The sequence below is a fragment of the Cherax quadricarinatus genome, chromosome 13 (assembly GCF_038502225.1).
Source record: "Cherax quadricarinatus isolate ZL_2023a chromosome 13, ASM3850222v1, whole genome shotgun sequence".
Lineage (NCBI taxonomy): Eukaryota > Metazoa > Arthropoda > Malacostraca > Decapoda > Parastacidae > Cherax > Cherax quadricarinatus.
This window is the reverse complement of record NC_091304.1, coordinates 12,636,663-12,660,124: the sequence shown is the minus strand read 5'-3', so window position 1 is coordinate 12,660,124 and position 23,462 is coordinate 12,636,663. Positions and strand designations below refer to the sequence as shown.

Below are 23,462 nucleotides of genomic sequence, written 5' to 3'. Positions count from 1 at the left end.
AAGCACCTCACAACTGTGAGATACATGAAGCACCTCACAACTGCGAGATACATGAAGCACCACACAACTGAGAGATACATGAAGCACCTCACAACTGTGAGATACATGAAGCACCTCACAACTGAGAGATACATGAAGCACCTCACAACTGTGAGATACATGAAGCACCTCACAACTGTGAGATACATGAAGCACCTCACAACTGTGAGATACATGAAGCACCTCACAACTGAGAGATACATGAAGCACCTCACAACTGTGAGATACATGAAGCACCTCACAACTGAGAGATACATGAAGCACCTCACAACTGAGAGATACATGAAGCACCTCACAACTGTGAGATACATGAAGCACCTCACAACTGAGAGATACATGAAGCACCTCACAACTGAGAGATACATGAAGCACCTCACAACTGTGTGATACATGTAGCACCTCACAACTGTGAGATACATGAAGCACCTCACAACTGTGTGATACATGTAGCACCTCACAACTGTGAGATACATGAAGCACCTCACAACTGAGAGATACATGAAGCACCTCACAACTGTGAGATACATGAAGCACCTCACAACTGTGAGATACATGAAGCACCTCACAACTGTGAGATACATGAAGCACCTCACAACTGAGAGGTACATGAAGCACCTCACAACTGAGAGATACATGAAGCACCTCACAACTGTGATATACATGAAGCACCTCATAACTGTGAGATACATGAAGCACCTCACAACTATGAGATACATGAAGCACCTCACAACTGAGAGATACATGAAGCACCTCACAACTGTGAGGTACATGAAGCACCTCACAACTGTGAAATACATGAAGCACCTCACAACTGTGAAATACATGAAGCACCTCACAACTGTGAGATACATGAAGCATCTCACAACTGTGAGATACATGAAGCACCTCACCACTGTGAGATACGTGAAGCACCTCACAACTGAGAGATACGTGAAGCACCTCACAACTGTGAGATACATGAAGCACCTCACAACTGTGAGATACATGAAGCACCTCACAACTGTGAGATACATGAAGCACCTCACAACTGAGAGATACGTGGAGCACCTCACAACTGTGAGATACATGAAGCACCTCACAACTGTGAGATACATGAAGCACCTCACAACTGTGAGATACATGAAGCACCTCACCACTGAGAGATACATGAAGCACCTCACCACTGTGAGATACATGAAGCACCTCACAACTGTGAGATACATGAAGCACCTCACAACTGTGAGATACATGAAGCACCTCACAACTGTGAGATACATGAAGCACCTCACCACTGTGAGATACATGAAGCACCTCACAACTGTGAGATACATGAAGCACCTCACAACTGTGAGATACATGAAGCACCTCACAACTGTGAGATACATGAAGCACCTCACAACTGAGAGATACATGAAGCACCTCACAACTGTGAGATACATGAAGCACCTCACAACTGAGAGATACATGAAGCACCTCACAACTGAGAGATACATGAAGCACCTCACAACTGTGAGATACATGAAGCACCTCACAACTGAGAGATACATGAAGCACCTCACAACTGAGAGATACATGAAGCACCTCACAACTGTGTGATACATGAAGCACCTCACAACTGTGAGATACATGTAGCACCTCACAACTGTGAGATACATGTAGCACCTCACAACTGTGAGATACATGAAGCACCTCACAACTGTGAGATACATGAAGCACCTCACAACTGTGAGATACATGTAGCACCTCACAACTGTGAGATACATGAAGCACCTCACAACTGAGAGATACATGAAGCACCTCACAACTGTGAGATACATGTAGCACCTCACAACTGTGAGATACATGTAGCACCTCACAACTGTGAGATACATGAAGCACCTCACAACTGTGAGATACATGAAGCACCTCACAACTGTGAGATACATGTAGCACCTCACAACTGTGAGATACATGAAGCACCTCACAACTGAGAGATACATGAAGCACCTCACAACTGTGAGATACATGAAGCACCTCACAACTGAGAGATACATGTAGCACCTCACAACTGTGAGATACATGTAGCACCTCACAACTGAGAGATACATGAAGCACCTCACAACTGTGAGATACATGAAGCACCTCACAACTGTGAGATACATGAAGCACCTCACAACTGTGAGATACATGAAGCACCTCACAACTGTGAGATACGTGAAGCACCTCACAACTGTGAGATACATGAAGCACCTCACAACTGAGAGATACATGAAGCACCTCACAACTGTGAGATACATGAAGCACCTCACAACTGTGAGATACATGAAGCACCTCACAACTGAGAGATACATGAAGCACCTCACAACTGTGAGATACATGAAGCACCTCACAACTGTGAGATACATGGAGCACCTCACAACTGTGAGATACATGAAGCACCTCACAACTGTGAGATACATGAAGCACCACACAGAGAGATACATGAAGCACCTCACAACTGTGAGATACATGAAGCACCTCACAACTGAGAGATACATGACTACGTCAGGACTGTTTTTTTTCTTAATCAGTTCGTTACAGAACCTAGTAGGGGAAATACCCTGCTTGTTTTGTTTTTGATAGACAATTTTATTGTTGTTAATAATCTAGAAATTACAAAAGAATTTGGCTCAGGCGACCACAAATCAATTACCATTAGCAGTGAATGGAAGTATGAGAGCAGAGACGCTCCTCTCACGAAGCCTAGTCATCTCACCACTATCAAGGCCACTCATTTGCCCTCTCACTACCATCAAAGTCACTCGGTTGCCATCTCACCACCATCAAGGTCATCTAGCTGCCATCCACCACCACCAAGGTCACCCAGCTGCCATCCACCACCACCAAGGTCACCCAGCTGCCGTCCACCACCACCAAGATCACTCAGTTGCCATCCACCACAATCAAAGTCACTCAGTTGCCATCCACCACAATCAAGGTCAATCAGTTGCCATCCACCACCATCAGGGTCACTCAGTTGCCACTAACCATCATCAAGGAGCAATCGCAAGGTTCATTTACACTAGTTTGCAGTACACTCAGAAAGAAACGATCGTAACAATGGAGAAGAAGCCACATGGGGATAGGAATCTTTAGCTCAAGATCTTTCGCACTATAGTGCGTCGTCAGGAGCTATGCAGAAGAGTGCGAGAGATCTTGAGGTAAACATCTCCATCTCTAAGTGGCTTGTTTCACACCAGTTTGTTTTCCAGTGGTAAACACTCGTACTCTGATGCTGCCTGGTGATCCATGTGGATGCTGCCTGGTGTTCCATGGGATGCTACATGGTGATTCATGTGGATGCTACCTGGTGATTAATGTGGATGCTGCCTGGTGATTCATGTGGATGCTGCCTGGTGATCCATGGGATGCTACCTGGTGGTTCATGTGGATGCTACCTGGTGATCAATGTGGATGCTGCCTGGTGTTCCATGGGATGCTACCTGGTGATCCATGTGGATGCTACCTGGTGATCAATGTGGATGCTGCCTGGTAATCCATGTGGATGCTGCCTGATGATCCATGTGGATGCTACCTGGTGATCAATGTGGATGCTGCCTGGTGATCCATGTTGATGCTGCATGGTAATTCATGTGGATGCTACCTGGTGATCCATGTGGATGCTGCCTGGTGTTCCATGGGATGCTACCTGGTGATTCATGTGGATGCTGCCTGGTGATCCATGTGGATGCTGCCTGGTGTTCCATGGGATGCTACCTGGTGATTCATGTGGATGCTGCCTGGTGTTCCATGGGATGCTACCTGGTGATTCCAGTGGATGCTGCCTGGGGATCCATGTGGATGCTGCCTGGTGTTCCATGGGATGCTACCTGGTGATCATTGTGGATGCTACCTGGTGATCCATGTGGATGCTGCATAGTGATTCATGTGGATGCTGCCTGGTGATCCATGTGGATACTGCCTGGTGATCCATGGGGATGCTACCTGGTGATCCATGGGGATGCTGCCTGGTGATCCATGTGGATGCTACCTGGTGATGCATGGGGATGCTACCTGGTGATCCATGGGGATGCTACCTGGTGATCCATGTGGATGCTACCTGGTGATCCATGTGAATGCTGCCTGGTGATCCATGTGGATGCTATCCGGTGATCCATGTGGATGCTACCTGGTGATCCATGTGGATGCTGCCTGGTGATCCATTGGGATGCTACCCGGTGATCCATGTGGATGCTACCTGGTGATCCATGTGGATGCTGCCTGGTGATCCATGTGGATGCTACCTGGTGATCCATGTGGATGCTACCTGGTGATCCATGTGGATGCTGCCTGGTGATCCATGTGGATGCTACCTGGTGATCCATGTGGATGCTGCCTGGTGATCCATGGGGATGCTACCCGGTGATTCATGTGGATGCTACTTGGTGATCCATGGGGATGCTACCCGGTGATCCATGTGGATGCTACCTGGTGATCCATGGGGATGCTACCTGGTGATCCATGTGGATGCTGCCTGGTGATCCATGGGGATGCTACCCGGTGATTCATGTGGATGCTACTTGGTGATCCATGGGGATGCTACCTGGTGATCCATGGGGATGCTACCTGGTGATCCATGTGGATGCTGCCTGGTGATCCATGTGGATGCTACCTGGTGATCCATGTGGATGCTGCCTGGTGATCCATGGGGATGCTACCCGGTGATTCATGTGGATGCTACCTGGTGATCCATGGGGATGCTACCCGGTGATCCATGTGGATGCTACCTGGTGATCCATGGGGATGCTACCCGGTGATCCATGTGGATGCTACCTGGTGATCCATGGGGATGCTACCTGGTGATCCATGCGGATGCTGCCTGGTGATCCATGTGGATGCTGCCTGGTCATCCATGTGGATGCTATCTGGTGATTCATGTGGATGCTGCCTGGTGATCCATGTGGATGCTGCCTGGTGATCCATGTGGATGCTATCTGGTGATTCATGTGGATGCTACCTGGTGATCCATGCGGATGCTGCCTGGTGATTCATGTGGATGCTATCTGGTGATTCATGTGGATGCTATCTGGTGATTCATGTGGATGCTATCTGGTGATTCATGTGGATGCTACCTGGTGATCCATGTGGATGCTATCTGGTGATTCATGTGGATGCTACCTGGTGATCCATGTGGATGCTATCTGGTGATTCATGTGGATGCTACCTGGTGATCCATGTGGATGCTACCTGGTGATCCATGTGGATGCTGCCTGGTGATCCATGGGGATGCTATCTGGTGATTCATGTGGATGCTGCCTGGTGATCCATGTGGATGCTACCTGGTGATTCATGTGGATGCTGCCTGGTGATCCATGGGGATGCTATCTGGTGATTCATGTGGATGCTACCTGGTGATCCATGTGGATGCTATCTGGTGATTCATGTGGATGCTACCTGGTGATCCATGTGGATGCTACCTGGTGATCCATGTGGATGCTGCCTGGTGATCCATGTGGATGCTATCTGGTGATTCATGTGGATACTGCCTGGTGATCCATGTGGATACTGCCTGGTGATCCATGTGGATGCTACCTGGTGATTCATGTGGATGCTGCCTGGTGATCCATGTGGATGCTATCTGGTGATTCATGTGGATGCTACCTGGTGATCCATGTGGATGCTATCTGGTGATTCATGTGGATGCTACCTGGTGATCCATGTGGATGCTACCTGGTGATCCATGTGGATGCTGCCTGGTGATCCATGTGGATGCTACCTGGTGATCCATGTGGATACTGCCTGGTGATCCATGTGGATGCTGCCTGGTGATCCATGTGGATGCTACCTGGTGATCCATGTGGATGCTACCTGGTGATCCATGTGGATGCTGCCTGGTGATCCATGTGGATACTGCCTGGTGATCCATGTGGATACTGCCTGGTGATCCATGTGGATACTGCCTGGTGATCCATGTGGATACTGCCTGGTGATCCATGTGGATACTGCCTGGTGATCCATGTGGATACTGCCTGGTGATCCATGTGGATACTGCCTGGTGATCCATGTGGATACTGCCTGGTGATCCATGTGGATACTGCCTGGTGATCCATGTGGATACTGCCTGGTGATCCATGTGGATGCTACCTGGTGATCCATGTGGATACTGCCTGGTGATCCATGTGGATGCTACCTGGTGATCCATGTGGATGCTGCCTGGTGATCCATGTGGATACTGCCTGGTGATCCATGTGGATACTGCCTGGTGATCCATGTGGATACTGCCTGGTGATCCATGTGGATACTGCCTGGTGATCCATGTGGATACTGCCTGGTGATCCATGTGGATACTGCCTGGTGATCCATGTGGATACTGCCTGGTGATCCATGTGGATACTGCCTGGTGATCCATGTGGATACTGCCTGGTGATCCATGTGGATACTGCCTGGTGATCCATGTGGATGCTACGTGGTGATCCATGTGGATACTGCCTGGTGATCCATGTGGATGCTACGTGGTGATCCATGTGGATGCTGCCTGGTGATCCATGTGGATGCTACCTGGTGATCCATGTGGATACTGCCTGGTGATCCATGTGGATGCTACGTGGTGATCCATGTGGATGCTGCCTGGTGATCCATGTGGATGCTACCTGGTGATCCATGTGGATACTGCCTGGTGATCCATGTGGATGCTACCTGGTGATCCATGTGGATACTGCCTGGTGATCCATGTGGATACTGCCTGGTGATCCATGTGGATACTGCCTGGTGATCCATGTGGATACTGCCTGGTGATCCATGTGGATACTGCCTGGTGATCCATGTGGATACTGCCTGGTGATCCATGTGGATGCTACCTGGTGATCCATGTGGATACTGCCTGGTGATCCATGTGGATACTGCCTGGTGATCCATGTGGATACTGCCTGGTGATCCATGTGGATACTGCCTGGTGATCCATGTGGATACTGCCTGGTGATCCATGTGGATACTGCCTGGTGATCCATGTGGATACTGCCTGGTGATCCATGTGGATACTGCCTGGTGATCCATGTGGATACTGCCTGGTGATCCATGTGGATACTGCCTGGTGATCCATGTGGATACTGCCTGGTGATCCATGTGGATACTGCCTGGTGATCCATGTGGATACTGCCTGGTGATCCATGTGGATACTGCCTGGTGATCCATGTGGATACTGCCTGGTGATCCATGTGGATACTGCCTGGTGATCCATGTGGATACTGCCTGGTGATCCATGTGGATACTGCCTGGTGATCCATGTGGATACTGCCTGGTGATCCATGTGGATACTGCCTGGTGATCCATGTGGATACTGCCTGGTGATCCATGTGGATACTGCCTGGTGATCCATGTGGATGCTACGTGGTGATCCATGTGGATGCTACCTGGTGATCCATGTGGATACTGCCTGGTGATCCATGTGGATACTGCCTGGTGATTCATGTGGATGCTACCTGGTGATCCATGTGGATGCTACGTGGTGATCCATGTGGATGCTACGTGGTGATCCATGTGGATGCTACCTGGTGATCCATGTGGATACTGCCTGGTGATCCATGTGGATACTGCCTGGTGATCCATGTGGATGCTATCTGGTGATCCATGTGGATACTGCCTGGTGATCCATGTGGATGCTATCTGGTGATCCATGTGGATACTGCCTGGTGATTCATGTGGATGCTACGTGGTGATCCATGTGGATGCTACCTGGTGATCCATGTGGATACTGCCTGGTGATCCATGTGGATACTGCCTGGTGATCCATGTGGATGCTACGTGGTGATCCATGTGGATGCTACCTGGTGATCCATGTGGATACTGCCTGGTGATTCATGTGGATACTGCCTGGTGATCCATGTGGATGCTACGTGGTGATCCATGTGGATGCTACCTGGTGATCCATGTGGATACTGCCTGGTGATTCATGTGGATGCTACCTGGTGATCCATGTGGATGCTACGTGGTGATCCATGTGGATACTGCCTGGTGATCCATGTGGATGCTGCCTGGTGATCCATGTGGATACTGCCTGGTGATCCATGTGGATGCTGCCTGGTGATCCATGTGGATACTGCCTGGTGATCCATGTGGATACTGCCTGGTGATCCATGTGGATACTGCCTGGTGATCCATGTGGATACTGCCTGGTGATCCATGTGGATACTGCCTGGTGATCCATGTGGATACTGCCTGGTGATCCATGTGGATACTGCCTGGTGATCCATGTGGATACTGCCTGGTGATCCATGTGGATGCTGCCTGGTGATCCATGTGGATGCTGCCTGGTGATCCATGTGGATGCTGCCTGGTGATCCATGTGGATACTGCCTGGTGATCCATGTGGATACTGCCTGGTGATCCATGTGGATGCTGCCTGGTGATCCATGTGGATACTGCCTGGTGATCAAGGTGATCCATACACATGCTATCTGGTGATCCATACACATGCTATCTGGTGATCCATACACATGCTATCTGGTGATCCATACACATGCTATCTGGTGATCCATACACATGCTATCTGGTGATCCATACACATGCTATCTGGTGATCCATACACATGCTATCTGGTGATCCATACACATGCTATCTGGTGATCCATACACATGCTATCTGGTGATCCATACACATGCTATCTGGTGATCCATACACATGCTATCTGGTGATCCATACACATGCTATCTGGTGATCCATACACATGCTATCTGGTGATCCATACACATGCTATCTGGTGATCCATACACATGCTATCTGGTGATCCATACACATGCTATCTGGTGATCCATACACATGCTATCTGGTGATCCATACACATGCTATCTGGTGATCCATACACATGCTATCTGGTGATCCATACACATGCTATCTGGTGATCCATACACATGCTATCTGGTGATCCATACACATGCTATCTGGTGATCCATACACATGCTATCTGGTGATCCATACACATGCTATCTGGTGATCCATACACATGCTATCTGGTGATCCATACACATGCTATCTGGTGATCCATACACATGCTATCTGGTGATCCATACACATGCTATCTGGTGATCCATACACATGCTATATTTATTTATATATTATTATCATTCATTCATGTGTAACTTGACTTTGCATATGATTCCCAATGAACAGAAAAAATGTAATCTTGATATTAGTGTACGAGGGAATTGCATCTCTAACGACCCACAGGTATTAAGAGCAATAAACTATTCTTAATTTTAGTCTTCACATAGACCTTTGATTCTCTGTTGTCTTCACTAATCATTGGATTGTTGCAGGAAGACGGCAGCTGAGGTGTATGTCTCTCTCGTAATGGCTGACGTGTCCGGATGTCCCTTGACTGGCATATCTGCATGTCCAGTCATGGCCAGTGTTATGCTTCAGCCGCCCGCAGGACCTAACGAGGGACACCTGCTTCCTCACTTGTCTACCTCACCTGTCGGAGATTCGCACCTGCCTGCCTCATCTGTTGGAGACTCAGGCTTACTCACCTCACCAATCTCATCCTCAGCCTCGGTGACCTTAAAGGGCAGCGTTACCCCATCGCCTCGTATGAAGAAGCTGTTGGAAGGTGCCAATCACCCCGGAGACTCCCACAATCCTCCACAACCCCCACAATGGCTTGACCGTGAGCTCTTTGACCGAGGACGTGAGTTTTATAAGCGTTATCTTTACTGTTTGGGCACCTCGGACTTACTGTCCCTAGTGATGACGCTCAGTGCGGAGCGGGCACTGAAACCTCTCATCTACACAGGACGCTCAGACACTCCTATGAAGGCTCTTAGACGCTATTTTTCCACGCTTCTGCACCTCATCACATGGTTCACTGGAGACGTCTGGGACCCCAATAATTCCGCTCACAAAGACATATTGTTCGTGCGGTCAATACACTGCAAGTTAAGCCGAACCTTCAACTCCTCCACATATAAAGAGAAAGTGACGGCAATTAACGTTACCAAGAAAGGACACAAGGAACCTGCTAAATCTCTCAATTCTGCCATTCGTCAAGATTTACAACGAGTGGCAGAAGAGACGTTGCCCTTGGAGACTGCAGACACTCCGGTTATTTACATAAATCAGCTGGACATGAGTCTGACACAGTACGCATTCATGGGGCTGATAGTAGCGCACCCGGAGAAGCTGGGAGCCGGAGCCGCTACCGAAGAAGAGATAGCTGGCTTGATCCACTTCTGGAGAGGAATTGGCTGGCTTATGGGTGTTGAGGACCAGTACAACTTCTGCAGTGGCTCCTTGGTTGAGACGAAAGAGTTATGTCTCGAGGTGGAGCGTCTTATTTTTATACCTCTCTTGGCCAAGGTCGACTGGAACTACGAGCACATGGCCACGTCTCTCATGACGGGTATAAACTACATCGTGCCTTTCATTTCCTACCCCGCCATGTTCCGATACTTGGCTTATATCCTAGACATCCCCGTGTCAACTTTCGTCAGCAAGACGTCCTACCTGCACTCCTTCCACTACTGGCTAATGCGCCTCACCTTCTCCCTCATCCTCCTGGTGCCCTGCCTGCTGGTGCTTCTTAACTCTCTCTTCCTTTCACTCATTGATGTAGCTCAGAGGAAGAGATTCAAGCTGACCATGTCTGGAAGCCCAAAGCTTCATGAAGCTTCACCTGAGCACTGATGAGGAGCCTCCTGACCTATCCCATTTACAATGTATAAGAATATAATGGAGAAGCACTACCTGTTGGCCCATGCTGGGCAGGTCATTCCTATACCCATCATTTTTCATTAACACTTTAAGTAGTTTAAAGTGTCAGAATTAATGACTTGGCAGACTGTTCCAGTCATTTATAACTCCATCACTAATTCAATATCAACTGTCATAACTTAGTGATAAGAGCAGCGCCTCTCATCACCCAGGTTCGGGAATCAGGTCTCCGTCTGGAAAACAATATTCCTGAATAAGTATTTCCAATTACCTTTCTAAATCAGATGGTATCCAACTTGAAACCCTTTCTCGATATCTTTTCTAGTTAACCCTCAGCACCCTATTTATATCTCATCTATTCATATCCATCTTTTACTTTTCTACCTTAATCAGTTCAGATTATTATTACAATCAAGACTAAGCACTAAATCCGCAAGGTTCATACAGTAACCAGTTCAGAACCACGGGGCCAACCTCTTCCTGAGGACCTGTGGGAGGCATATTACCCCACTGGTCTGAGTATCGGGTGACATTACAGAATTGTAGGAGATAGATATTTTTCACCCCATACCGCCTCCTGACAGGGCAGGTGGTTCCTTAGCTAGGCTAGCCGCAAGAATAGCATGTCCGTCTCATGATTAGCGGACGTAGTATCGAGTCTCCATCACTTCTTGTACTAAATGCCCCACACGGATTTAGCGCACCACATGCAGTATAAGCAACAATAATAATCTCCCCTCCAGTGAATTTACGTTGTCATCCTTCTCTGTATATTCGCTAATGCATTTAAATCCATCCTGTATCATTAGAGCAAAGATATACAATACCGACAGTTTGATAAATAATACACGTATGTAACACCTGGGTATCTTTAATGATGAATAAGTCAAATGTACAACACCTGGGTATCTCTATTAGAGACATTTCGTAGCAGACTTTTGTTCAGAGACATTTATACTGGAACCAGTTGTGAGGTGCAACAGTAGAAGACATCATCAAAGGTGGGCGGAACCAACTACGTAAAGTAAGTCATATCTATAAGGTGGGCCAGATGATAGCAATAGAGTTGAAGAAAAAATCTTCTCCACCAAACTCCATGGTGAATCTAATACAAAGGCTTGAGGACGGAGATTTTTGTACTAGAGCCAGTGGAAGAAGAGGTGAAGCTCAACAACTGGAAATATATCTTCTCTCTTAGTTGTTTCTGTGTTAGGGTTGAAGGCCTGGAGTTTACCTGCAGAGGGTTTCGGGGGTGAACGTCCCCGGGGCCCGGTCTGAGACCAGGTCTCATGGTGGATCAGAAGACGCTGCTAGTGGCAGAACGTTTCCCTTAATATGTCCTCAAATGTACATAACTGTCTATTTCCAGACAGTTGAAAATACTGTCACAGGTGGGAAGGACCCACTAGTGGAAGTCATGCACACAAGGTGGGCTAAATGTTAACAATAGAGGTGCGGAAAATATCCTTTGTACGAAGACTCGACGGTGTTTCTGGGTCTGATAAGCATCTGCTGAAGAAAAACCTGCTGTATGGGCGAAACGTTTCCCCATTAAAGATACACAGGTGTTGCATTCTAAATGGAGGTCAGAACCGCTGTTCGTAATCTAAATGAATCTTATTAATGATGCGCATAACTGATGAATGAGACACTAGACTCTAGAGGAATAGTGTAACATCACATAAGTTCTGGGGGATGTAACATCATTATTTTGTAACCTCCAGGACTGAATGGTACGACGCAGGACTTCAATTTGAATCCCATCCACTCACTGACAGTCGTTCAATAAGATTTATATATATATATATATATATATATATATATATATATATATATATATATATATATATATATATATATATATATATATATATATATATATATATATATATATATATATATATATATATATATAGTGTTGTTACGTTATTTTTATATACAGTTTTATATATTTACTAGTTTGATTTGTACGGTTGTTATTGATCATTAATTTCTGTTTCCTTTAAGATGATGCTTTTAAAAACAGAGGTGCAAAATAGGAATCTGCTTTGAAGCATATAAATACATTCTCATTGAAGTGTAATGATGCTAGGAACTTAGGAGGATGCGTCAGATATATTTTTGTATAGCATTTACTAATAAAATCTTCAAATAAATCAAGTTGTATGACTAAATCCTGTAAATTAATCTACTGAATCCCTGCGTACACATATTCTCTAAACAAAATACGTAAGAAAATAAGGTGCACAAATCACACTGAAGATCAAGATTCAGTGAACTGATCAGCGACTTGGAAAAACATTCAGTAAATCAGTGATCTAAAATAGATTTAGTGAGCCAATCAGTTATCTAACAATAGATTCACTGAGATAACTGTTTAGAAATAGATTTATTAGACAGTCAACTCTTTAGATATAGATTCGATGAACCAAGTAACTATGTGGTAAGAGGTTCGTTTAGTCAATCAACGAAAGAAGAGTTGAGCAAGGTTTAAGTTATTCCTGGAGAATAATCCTCTAACAACTGTCTGTGACGTCTCTAATATTAATGAGTTGCCGGTAACTAAACAGGGAAGCAGTAGAGGTCACAGGGAAGTTAGGAAGTATTTCTCCAGCCTGAGGGTGGTCAGGAAGTGGAGCTACCTTGCATGATGAGGTAGTTACTGCTGGCTCCACCCGGCCTTTGGATGGGCAAGAAGTGAAATCATGTATACGAAGAAATAGTGAAGGCTTGTTCCATAATACTTTTTTTTTTTAAGAATAGATATGATAAGGCCCACGAGGTCCTGTCGTACCAGGAGCTGAGACTCAACTCCTGACATCAGCAGTGTTTTGATGACCCTAAATTAAGAGTGTGTACCACATATATCACATCAGCTATAAAACACAGACTAATGTATAAATTAGACATATGTATGGAACGTATCATAATATAAGTTGTAGTTGTTGCACATGTATAATTTGACAGAACTAAGTACCACAGACAGACAGACAGGGAGACAGACAGAGAGACAGGGAGATTATAAACAATTTAAGTCATCCCAGGGAGGCGCCTGGGTGCCGGTGAAGACTCCTGATCAAATACTACTTTCCTTGGATCGAACCTGATTGCTTTCCTTTTCTTGGGCGCTTCATGACCCCTACGAGTTTAGCGATATCCCCCATGACTGTAATAATATAAACAACACGGGATTTTCTCAAAATTTAGAAGTATTCCAAGCCTTTGTCAGTACAACAAAGGAACGAGTGACTGCGCTTAGATAAAGTGATTAGAGCAATATTATTAATGGACTAAATTAACACATTCCATTAATCAAAGCTTAGAAAGCTATTTTAGCGCTTCTTTGTTTTAATACAATAATTGAAAGCTTTTATAAAATCAGATGAAAAATGTTTATGGATTTCCCATTAACCTCGTCACTAGCAGTGGTTGGGGGGGGGGTGATTCCATGCTAGAAAATGGCTCTTGATCCAAGGAATTATACCTACCTTCCTTTCCCAGCGGATCAAACTTAATTTTCTTATATTCCTCTATTGCCCTACTACCCCCTTCAATTTAATGTTTTCCAGTTAGTTAGTTAGTTAAAGATTAGCCGGTATTCTCCCGGCCCGGGCCTTGTCGAAGTGGTGGCCCGGCGTTGGCTCCCTCTTTAGGGAGTGTCTGAGACCTAAGTCTCCCATGGGAGGAGGCACAAGCACCTCCTCATCTTTGGGACCAACTGTCCCCAGGCCTAGCCACAAGCTAGGCCTCTCTGGTCTGCCATCCCCGCCCCAAGAGGGATAATGGGAATGACAGTCTTATGAGCTAAAGGCTCGGGCTCAGGCACCTACCCTACCCTAGAAGGGTTAGGCATGGTGTCGATGTTTTCCAGAATAACGGGACAATAACATTGTTAATAATAATAATTAAACGTAAGTAAGAAAGTTTTTATGTAATAACGATAATAAATAAAATAATGTGAGCAAAAAATTATTTTTTATCATTGCTGTTTATATATTATATTTTCTGATATTATTAATAATAATTAATGGCAGGCAATGAAGTTTTTATGTAATAACGATGAAGAAAATATATGGTATGAGCCTATGTCATCCCTTTGACATTATTATTGACGTATTTTATCTTCTGATATATAGTTCCCAGTGCTATATTCTCCCTCCTTTGGGGGATTTTTTTATTAAAGAACTACCCAATTTCGGCTATATGGGACCGAAATGAAGTGACGCCAGTCACCTCTGAAACAAAGTTGACGCCAGTCACCACTGAAACAAAGTTGACGCCAGTCACCACTGAAACAAAGTTGACGCCACTGTCACCACTGAAACAAAGTTGGCGCCAGTCACCACTTAAACAAAGTTGACGCCAGTCACCACTGAAACAAAGTTGACGCCACTGTCACCACTGAAACAAAGTTGACGTCAGTCACCACTGAAACAAAGTTGACGCCAGTCACCACTGAAACAAAGTTGACGCCACTGTCACCACTGAAACAAAGTTGACGTCAGTCACCACTGAAACAAAGTTGACGCCAGTCACCACTGAAACAAAGTTGACGCCACTGTCACCACTGAAACAAAGTTGACGTCAGTCACCACTGAAACAAAGTTGACGCCAGTCACCACTGAAACAAAGTTGACGCCAGTCACCACTGAAACAAAGTTGACGCCACTGTCACCACTGAAACAAAGTTGGCGCCAGTCACCACTGAAACAAAGTTGACGCCAGTCACCACTGCAACAAAGTTGAGGCCACTGTCACCACTGAAACAAAGTCGACGCCAGTCACCACTGAAACAAAGTTGGCGCCAGTCACCACTGAAACAAAGTTGGCGCCAGTCACCACTGAAACAAAGTTGACGTCAGTCACCACTGAAACAAAGTTGACACCACTGTCACCACTGAAACAAAGTTGACGCCAGCCACCACTGAAACAAAGTTGACGCCAGTCACCACTGAAACAAAGTTAAAGCCACTGTCACCACTGAAACAAAGTTGGCGCATGTCACCACTGCAACAAAGTTGACGCCACTGTCACCAATGAAACAAAGTTGACGCCATTCACCACTGAAACAAAGTTGACGCCAGTCACCACTGAAACAAAGTTGACGCCACTGTCACCACTGAAACAAAGTTGGCGCCAGTCACCACTGAAACAAAGTTGGCGCCAGTCACCACTGAAACAAAGTTGACGCCACTGTCACCACTGAAACAAAGTTGACGCCACTGTCACCACTGAAACAAAGTTGACGCCAGTCACCACTGAAACAAAGTTGACGCCAGTCACCACTGAAACAAAGTTGACGCCAGTCACCACTGAAACAAAGTTGACGCCAGTCACCACTGAAACAAAGTTGACGCCAGCCATCATTGAAACAAAGTTGACGCCAGTCACCACTGAAACAAAGTTGGCGCCAGTCACCACTGAAACAAAGTTGACGCCACTGTCACCACTGGAGAGTTTACCTGGAGAGAGTTTCGGGGGTCAACGCCCCCGCGGCCCGGTCTGTGACCAGGCCTCCTGGTGGATCAGCGCCTGATCAACCAGGCTGTTGCTGCTGGCTGCACGCAAACCAACGTACGAGCCACAGCCCGGCTGATCAGGAACTGACTTTAGGTGCTTGTCCAGTGCCAGCTTGAAGACTGCTAGGGGTCTGTTGGTAATCCCCCTTATGTGTGCTGGGAGGCAGTTGAACAGTCTCGGGCCCCTGACACTTATTGTATGGTCTCTTAACGTGCTAGTGACACCCCTGCTTTTCATTGGGGGGATGGTGCATCGTCTGCCAAGTCTTTTGCTTTCGTAGTGAGTGATTTTCGTGTGCAAGTTCGGTACTAGTCCCTCTAGGATTTTCCAGGTGTATATAATCATGTATCTCTCCCTCCTGCGTTCCAGGGAATACAGGTTTAGAAACCTCAAGCGCTCCCAGTAATTGAGGTGTTTTATCTCCGTTATGCGCGCCGTGAAAGTTCTCTGTACATTTTCTAGGTCGGCAATTTCACCTGCCTTGAAAGGTGCTGTTAGAGTGCAGCAATATTCCAGCCTAGATAGAACAAGTGACCTGAAGAGTGTCATCGTGGGCTTGGCCTCCCTAGTTTTGAAGGTTCTCATTATCCATCCTGTAATTTTTCTAGCAGATGCGATTGATACAATGTTATGGTCCTTGAAGGTGAGATCCTCCGACATAATCACTCCCAGGTCTTTGACGTTGGTGTTTCGCTCTATTTTGTGGCCAGAATTTGTTTTGTACTCTGATGAAGATTTAATTTCCTCATGTTTACCATATCTGAGTAATTGAAATTTCTCGTCGTTGAACTTCATATTGTTTTCTGCAGCCCACTGAAAGATTTGGTGGGCTGCAGAAAACAATATGAAGTTCAACGATGAGAAATTTCAATTACTCAGATATGGTAAACATGAGGAAATTAAATCTTCATCAGAGTACAAAACAAATTTGGCGCCAGTCACCACTGAAACAAAGTTGACGCCACTGTCACCACTGAAACAAAGTTGACGCCAGTCACCACTGAAACAAAGTTGACGCCAGTCACCACTGAAACAAAGTTGACGCCAGTCACCACTGAAACAAAGTTGACTCCACTGTCACCACTGAAACAAAGTTGACGCCAGTCACCACTGAAACAAAGTTGACGCCAGTCACCACTGAAACAAAGTTGACGCCACTGTCACCACTGAAACAAAGTTGACGCCAGTCACCACTGAAACAAAGTTGACGCCACTGTCACCACTGAAACAGAGTTGACGCCAGTCACCACTGAAACAAAGTTGACGCCAGTCACCACTGAAACAAAGTTGATGCCAGTCACCACTGAAACAAAGTTGACGCCACTGTCACCACTGAAACAAAGTTGACGCCAGTCACCACTGAAACAGAGTTGACGCCAGTCACCACTGAAACAAAGTTGACGCCACTGTCACAACTGAAACAAAGTTGGCGCCAGTCACCACTGAAACAAAATTGACGCCAGTCACCACTGAAACAAAGTTGACGCCACTGTCATGACTGAAACAGAGTTGACGCCAGTCACCACTGAAACAAAGTTGACGCCAGTCACAACTGAAACAAAGTTGACGCCACTGTCGCCACTGAAGCAAAGTTGACGCAGTCATCACTGAAACAAAGTTGACGCCACTGTCACCACTGAAACAAAGTTGATGCCACTGTCACCACTGAAGCAAAGTTGACGCCAGTCACCACGGAAACAAAGTTGACGCCACTGTCACCACTGAAACAAAGTTGACGCCACTGTCACCACTGAAACAGAGTTGACGCCAGTCACCACTGAAACAAAGTTGATGCCAGTCACCACTGAAACAAAGTTGACGCCACTGTCACCTCTGAAACAAAGTTGACGCCAGTCACCACTGAAACAGAGTTGACGCCAGTCACCACTGAAACAAAGTTGACGCCACTGTCACAACTGAAACAAAGTTGGCGCCAGTCACCACTGAAACAAAATTGACGCCAGTCACCACTGAAACAAAGTTGACGCCAGTCACCACTGAAACAAAGTTGACGCCACTGTCGCCACTGAAGCAAAGTTGACGCAGTCATCACTGAAACAAAGTTGACGCCACTGTCACCACTGAAACAAAGTTGACGCCACTGTCACCACTGAAACAAAGTTGGCGCCAGTCACCACTGAAACAAAATTGACGCCAGTCACCACTGAAACAAAGTTGACGTCACTGTCACCACTGAAACAAAGTTGGCGCCAGTCACCACTGAAACAAAATTGACGCCAGTCACCACTGAAACAAAGTTGACGCCACTGTCATCACTGAAACAAAGTTGACGCCAGTCACCACTGAAACAAAGTTGATGCCACTGTCACCACTGAAGCAAAGTTGAAGCAGTCACCACTGAAACAAAGTTGACGCCAGTCACCACTGAAACAAAGTTGATGCCACTGTCACCACTGAAGCAAAGTTGACCCCAGTCACCACTGAAACAAAGTTGACGCCAGTCACCACTGAAACAAAGTTGATGCCACTGTCACCACTGAAGCAAAGTTGACCCCAGTCACCACTGAAACAAAGTTGACGCCAGTCACCACTGAAACAAAGTTGACCCCAGTCACCACTGCAACAAAGTTGACGCCAGTCACCACTGAAACAAAGTTGACGCCAGTCACCACTGAAACAAAGTTGACGCCAGTCACCACTGAAACAAAGTTGACGCCAGTCACCACTGAAACAAAGTTGACGCCGCTATTACCAGCGAAATAAAGTAAAAAGCGAAGACAAAATAGTGGGAAATTAAAACAAAAAAAAAACAGTTTCCTTAATGGTTCTTGCCAGTAGGGAAACACTAATTAATAATCTTGAGGTTAATGATGAGCTTGGGGAGAGTGATCACAAATCACTCAGTTTTAACATATCATGGAATTCCCCTAATAATGGCAATCAAGTCTCCGTCCCTGACTTTCGCTTGGCTGATTTCATAGGACTGAAAAATTACTTAGGTGGGCTGAACTGGAATGACCTGACTAGGGGTCAGGTAGGTGGTGATGGTTGCCGATATGATGCTTTCCAGGGCATAGTTCTAGCTGCTCAGTCAAATTATGTTCCAAATAGGGAAATCAGATCAAACAAAAATGATCCTAAATGGATGAACAATAGATTAAAATATCTGATTGGTCAAAAGAGAGGCATATATAGGCAAATCAAAAGAGGAGAGGGGCAATTAAGAAATCGATATATTCAGTTAAAGAGAGAAATAAAAAAGGGAATTAGAAAAGCAAATAGAGATTATGAGGTTAAAGTTGCAAGAGAATCGAAGACTAACCCAAAAGGATTCTTTCAGGTATACAGAAGTAAGATCAGGGACAAGATAGGCCCACTCAAAAGTTCCTCGGGTCAGCTCACTGACAGTGATAAGGAAATGTGTAGAATTTTTAACACATACTTCCTCTCAGTTTTTACACAGGAGGATACCAGCGATATTCCAGTAATGATAAATTATGTAGAACAGGACGATAATAAACTGTGCACTATTAGGGTCACAAGTGACATGGTCCTTAGGCAAATAGATAAATTAAAACCTAACAAATCCCCAGGCCCTGATGAACTGTATGCAAGGGTTCTAAAGGAATGTAAAGAGGAGCTTAGCACACCTTTGGCTAATCTTTTCAACATATCACTACAAACTGGCATGGTGCCAGATAAGTGGAAAATGGCAAATGTGATACCTATTTTCAAAACAGGTGACAGGTCCTTAGCTTCGAACTATAGACCAATAAGCCTAACCTCCATAGTGGGAAAATTTATGGAATCAATAATTGCCGAGGCAGTTCGTAGCCACCTTGAAAAGCATAAATTAATCAACGAATCTCAGCATGGTTTTACAAAGGGGCGTTCCTGCCTTACGAATTTATTAACTTTTTTCACTAAGGTATTTGAGGAGGTAGATCATGGTAATGAATATGATATTGTGTATATGGACTTCAGTAAGGCTTTTGACAGGGTCCCACATCAGAGACTATTGAGGAAAATTAAAGCACATGGAATAGGAGGAGAAATTTTTTCCTGGATAGAGGCATGGTTGACAAATAGGCAGCAGAGAGTTTGCATAAATGGGGAGAAATCAGAGTGGGGAAGCGTCACGAGCGGTGTTCCACAGGGGTCAGTGTTGGGCCCCCTGCTGTTCACAATCTACATAAACGACATAGATGAGGGCATAAAGAGCGACATCGGCAAGTTTGCCGATGACACCAAAATAGGCCGTCGAATTCATTCTGACGAGGACATTCGAGCACTCCAGGAAGATTTGAATAGACTGATGCAGTGGTCGGAGAAGTGGCAGATGCAGTTTAATATAGACAAATGCAAAGTTCTAAATGTTGGACAGGACAATAACCATGCCACATATAAACTAAATAATGTAGATCTTAATATTACGGATTGCGAAAAAGATTTAGGAGTTCTGGTTAGCAGTAATCTGAAACCAAGACAACAGTGCATAAGTGTTCGCAATAAAGCTAATAGAATCCTTGGCTTCATATCAAGAAGCATAAATAATAGGAGTCCTCAGGTTGTTCTTCAACTCTATACATCCTTGGTTAGGCCTCATTTAGATTATGCTGCACAGTTTTGGTCACCGTATTACAGAATGGATATAAATTCTCTGGAAAATGTACAAAGGAGGATGACAAAGATGATCCCATGTATCAGAAACCTTCCCTATGAGGATAGACTAAGGGCCCTGAAACTGCACTCTCTAGAAAGACGTAGAATTAGGGGGGATATGATTGAGGTTTATAAGTGGAAGACAGGAATAAATAAAGGGGATGTAAATAGTGTGCTGAAAATATCTAGCCTAGACAGGACTCGCAGCAATGGTTTTAAGTTGGAAAAATTCAGATTCAGGAGGGATATAGGAAAGTACTGGTTTGGTAATAGAGTTGTGGATGAGTGGAACAAACTCCCAAGTACAGTTATAGAGGCCAGAACGTTGTGTAGCTTTAAAAATAGGTTGGATAAATACATGAGTAGATGTGGGTGGGTGTGAGTTGGACCTGATAGCTTGTGCTAACAGGTCGGTTGCCGTGTTCCTCCCTTAAGTCAATGTGACCTGACCTGACTAGGTTGGGTGCATTGGCTTGGGCCGGTGGGGACTTGGACCTGCCTCGCATGGGCCAGTAGGCCTTCTGCAGTGTTCCTTCGTTCTTATGTTCTTATGTTCTAATTACTACTAACTGCTGCTATTACCTGCTCTTTTCAGTACTAGCAGGAGAGTTTAGTTAGTTTAATTTGTCTATCATGCACCACATACCCATCCTGCGGGTGGTAGTCAAAAGATTACAAAGGTACATAATGGGTGCAGGGACTAGACCCCAGAGTTTTGATAGCTGACCAAGTTACAAAGATAATGAAGGAGACGCAAGAGAAAAATTACAGCAGACGGACTAGACAGGAAAGAATTTGTGTCAGAACAGGAAAACCCTCACAGGATTCATATGACAGACCAGTCAGTAGATATTATATGGTTATCATAAGGGGCTAATTTATGGTACGCTGTTTCGGCAATGATCCACCGGGAGGCCTGGTCATGGACCGGGTTGCGGGGGCGTTGATCCCCGGAATGCCCTCCAGGTAGACTCCAGGTAGACTCCAGGTAGACTCCAGGTAGACTCCAGGTAGACTCCAGGTAGACTCCAGGTAGACTCCAGGCAGACTCCAGGTAGACTCTAGGTAGACTCCAGGTAGACTCAGGTGGGTATCATCGCCGGTAGAGTGACAGACATACTACCAGACTGTCGAGTCTTCCAAAGAATATATTGTATATGGTAATAAATGCATTTCCATGGACACCTCTATAAAAATAATCTATAAATCTTACTGCTCCATAAAGAGAGAGAAAATGATACAACACTAAGATTAAAATTTTGGCGTTTATTATTGATACACAAAAAATGCACATACAAAATTGAATAGATTCTCATCGTTGACACTGCCATATTAAGATAAGATAAGATTTTGTTCGGATTTTTAACCCCGGAGGGTTAGCCACCCAGGATAACCCAAGAAAGTCAGTGCGTCATCGAGGACTGTCTAACTTATTTCCATTGGGGTCCTTAATCTTGTCCCCCCAGGATGCGACCCACACCAGTCGACTAACACCCAGGTACCTATTTGCTGCTAGGTGAACAGGACAACAGGTGTAAGGAAACGTGTCGAATGTTTCTACCCGTCGGGAATCGAACCCGGGCCCTCCGTGTGTGAAGCGGGAGCTTTAGCCACCAGGCCACCGGGCCCAATTTTATATCGTGTATATCACCATACTTCCCAAAAATACTATGTAAATCCACCTCATCAGCCTCAAATGGTAATCCACGTATTCGAACCCATGTATATGTAGCAGAATCATCTTTTATTCCATTAATATTCATCTCAATGTCTTGAATGGACGACACTGACCAAGAGTATGAATGGTTTAGAAAGTTGACAAGCTGATAAATGAGACATGTACATTTAGGAATCTTTATTCTGGAAACGTTTCGCCACGCAGTGACTTCTTCAGTCTAATGCAGAGAAAGATGGAAGACGAGGATGAGTTTGAGGTAATCAGTCCCTCAGGATAGAGTCGATTTGTTCAGTCCATCAGGAAGATGTGTCTCATTTATCAACTTTTTGAGTTTTTTAAACTATTTATACACATCCTGTCAGACACAGCAACATTTTGGGATTTTTATGCATGGAGAGTGTTCCGGGGGTCAACGCCCCCGCGGCCCTGTCTGTGGCCAGGCCTCCTGGTGGATCAGACCCTGATCAACCAGGCTGTTGCTGCTAGCTGCACGCAAACCAACGTACGAGCCACAGCCCGGCTGGTCAGGTACCGACTTTAGGTGCTTGTCCAGTGCTCTGGCAGTCTTCAAGCAGGCACTGGACAAGCACCTAAAGTCGGTATCTGACCAGCCGGGCTGTGGCTCGTACGTTGGCTTGCGTGCAGCCAGCAGTAACGGCCTGGTTGATCAGGCTCTGATCCACCAGGAGGCCTGGCCACAGACAGGGCCGTGGGGGCGTTGACCCCCAGAACACTCTCCAGGTAAACTCCAGGTATTTGTCTAAGCAATAAACATGACTTGCTTCCACTAGTGATCTCTGCTGCTGACTTAGTAAGTGACGGGTCTAATACATAGTATTTGTAGGAACCTGAAAATGTATAAAATTTTCGGCTTAATTCGTAAAAAAAATCACAAAAAAAGGAAAAAATAATTGTCACGCAGGGTGAGTAGTACTAGTTACTTAAAATACCCGATATAAAG

The 23,462-nt window shown here is 45.6% G+C and overlaps 1 protein-coding gene across 3 annotated transcripts in view; it reads left to right on the top strand.

Moving 5' to 3' along the window:
* LOC128688631 (uncharacterized) overlaps nucleotides 1-12,487 on the top strand; it is a 42,712-nt gene extending 30,225 nt beyond the window's left edge. For all 3 annotated transcript variants that reach the window (XM_053776542.2, XM_053776543.2, XM_053776544.2), the window contains one exon: nucleotides 9,288-12,487. In XM_053776542.2, the coding sequence (XP_053632517.1) occupies nucleotides 9,322-10,653 (1,332 nt within the window). In that variant the 5' untranslated portion in view covers nucleotides 9,288-9,321 and the 3' untranslated portion in view covers nucleotides 10,654-12,487. The remainder of the gene's footprint in view (nucleotides 1-9,287) is intronic.
* The last annotated feature ends 10,975 nt before the right edge of the window (nucleotides 12,488-23,462 follow it).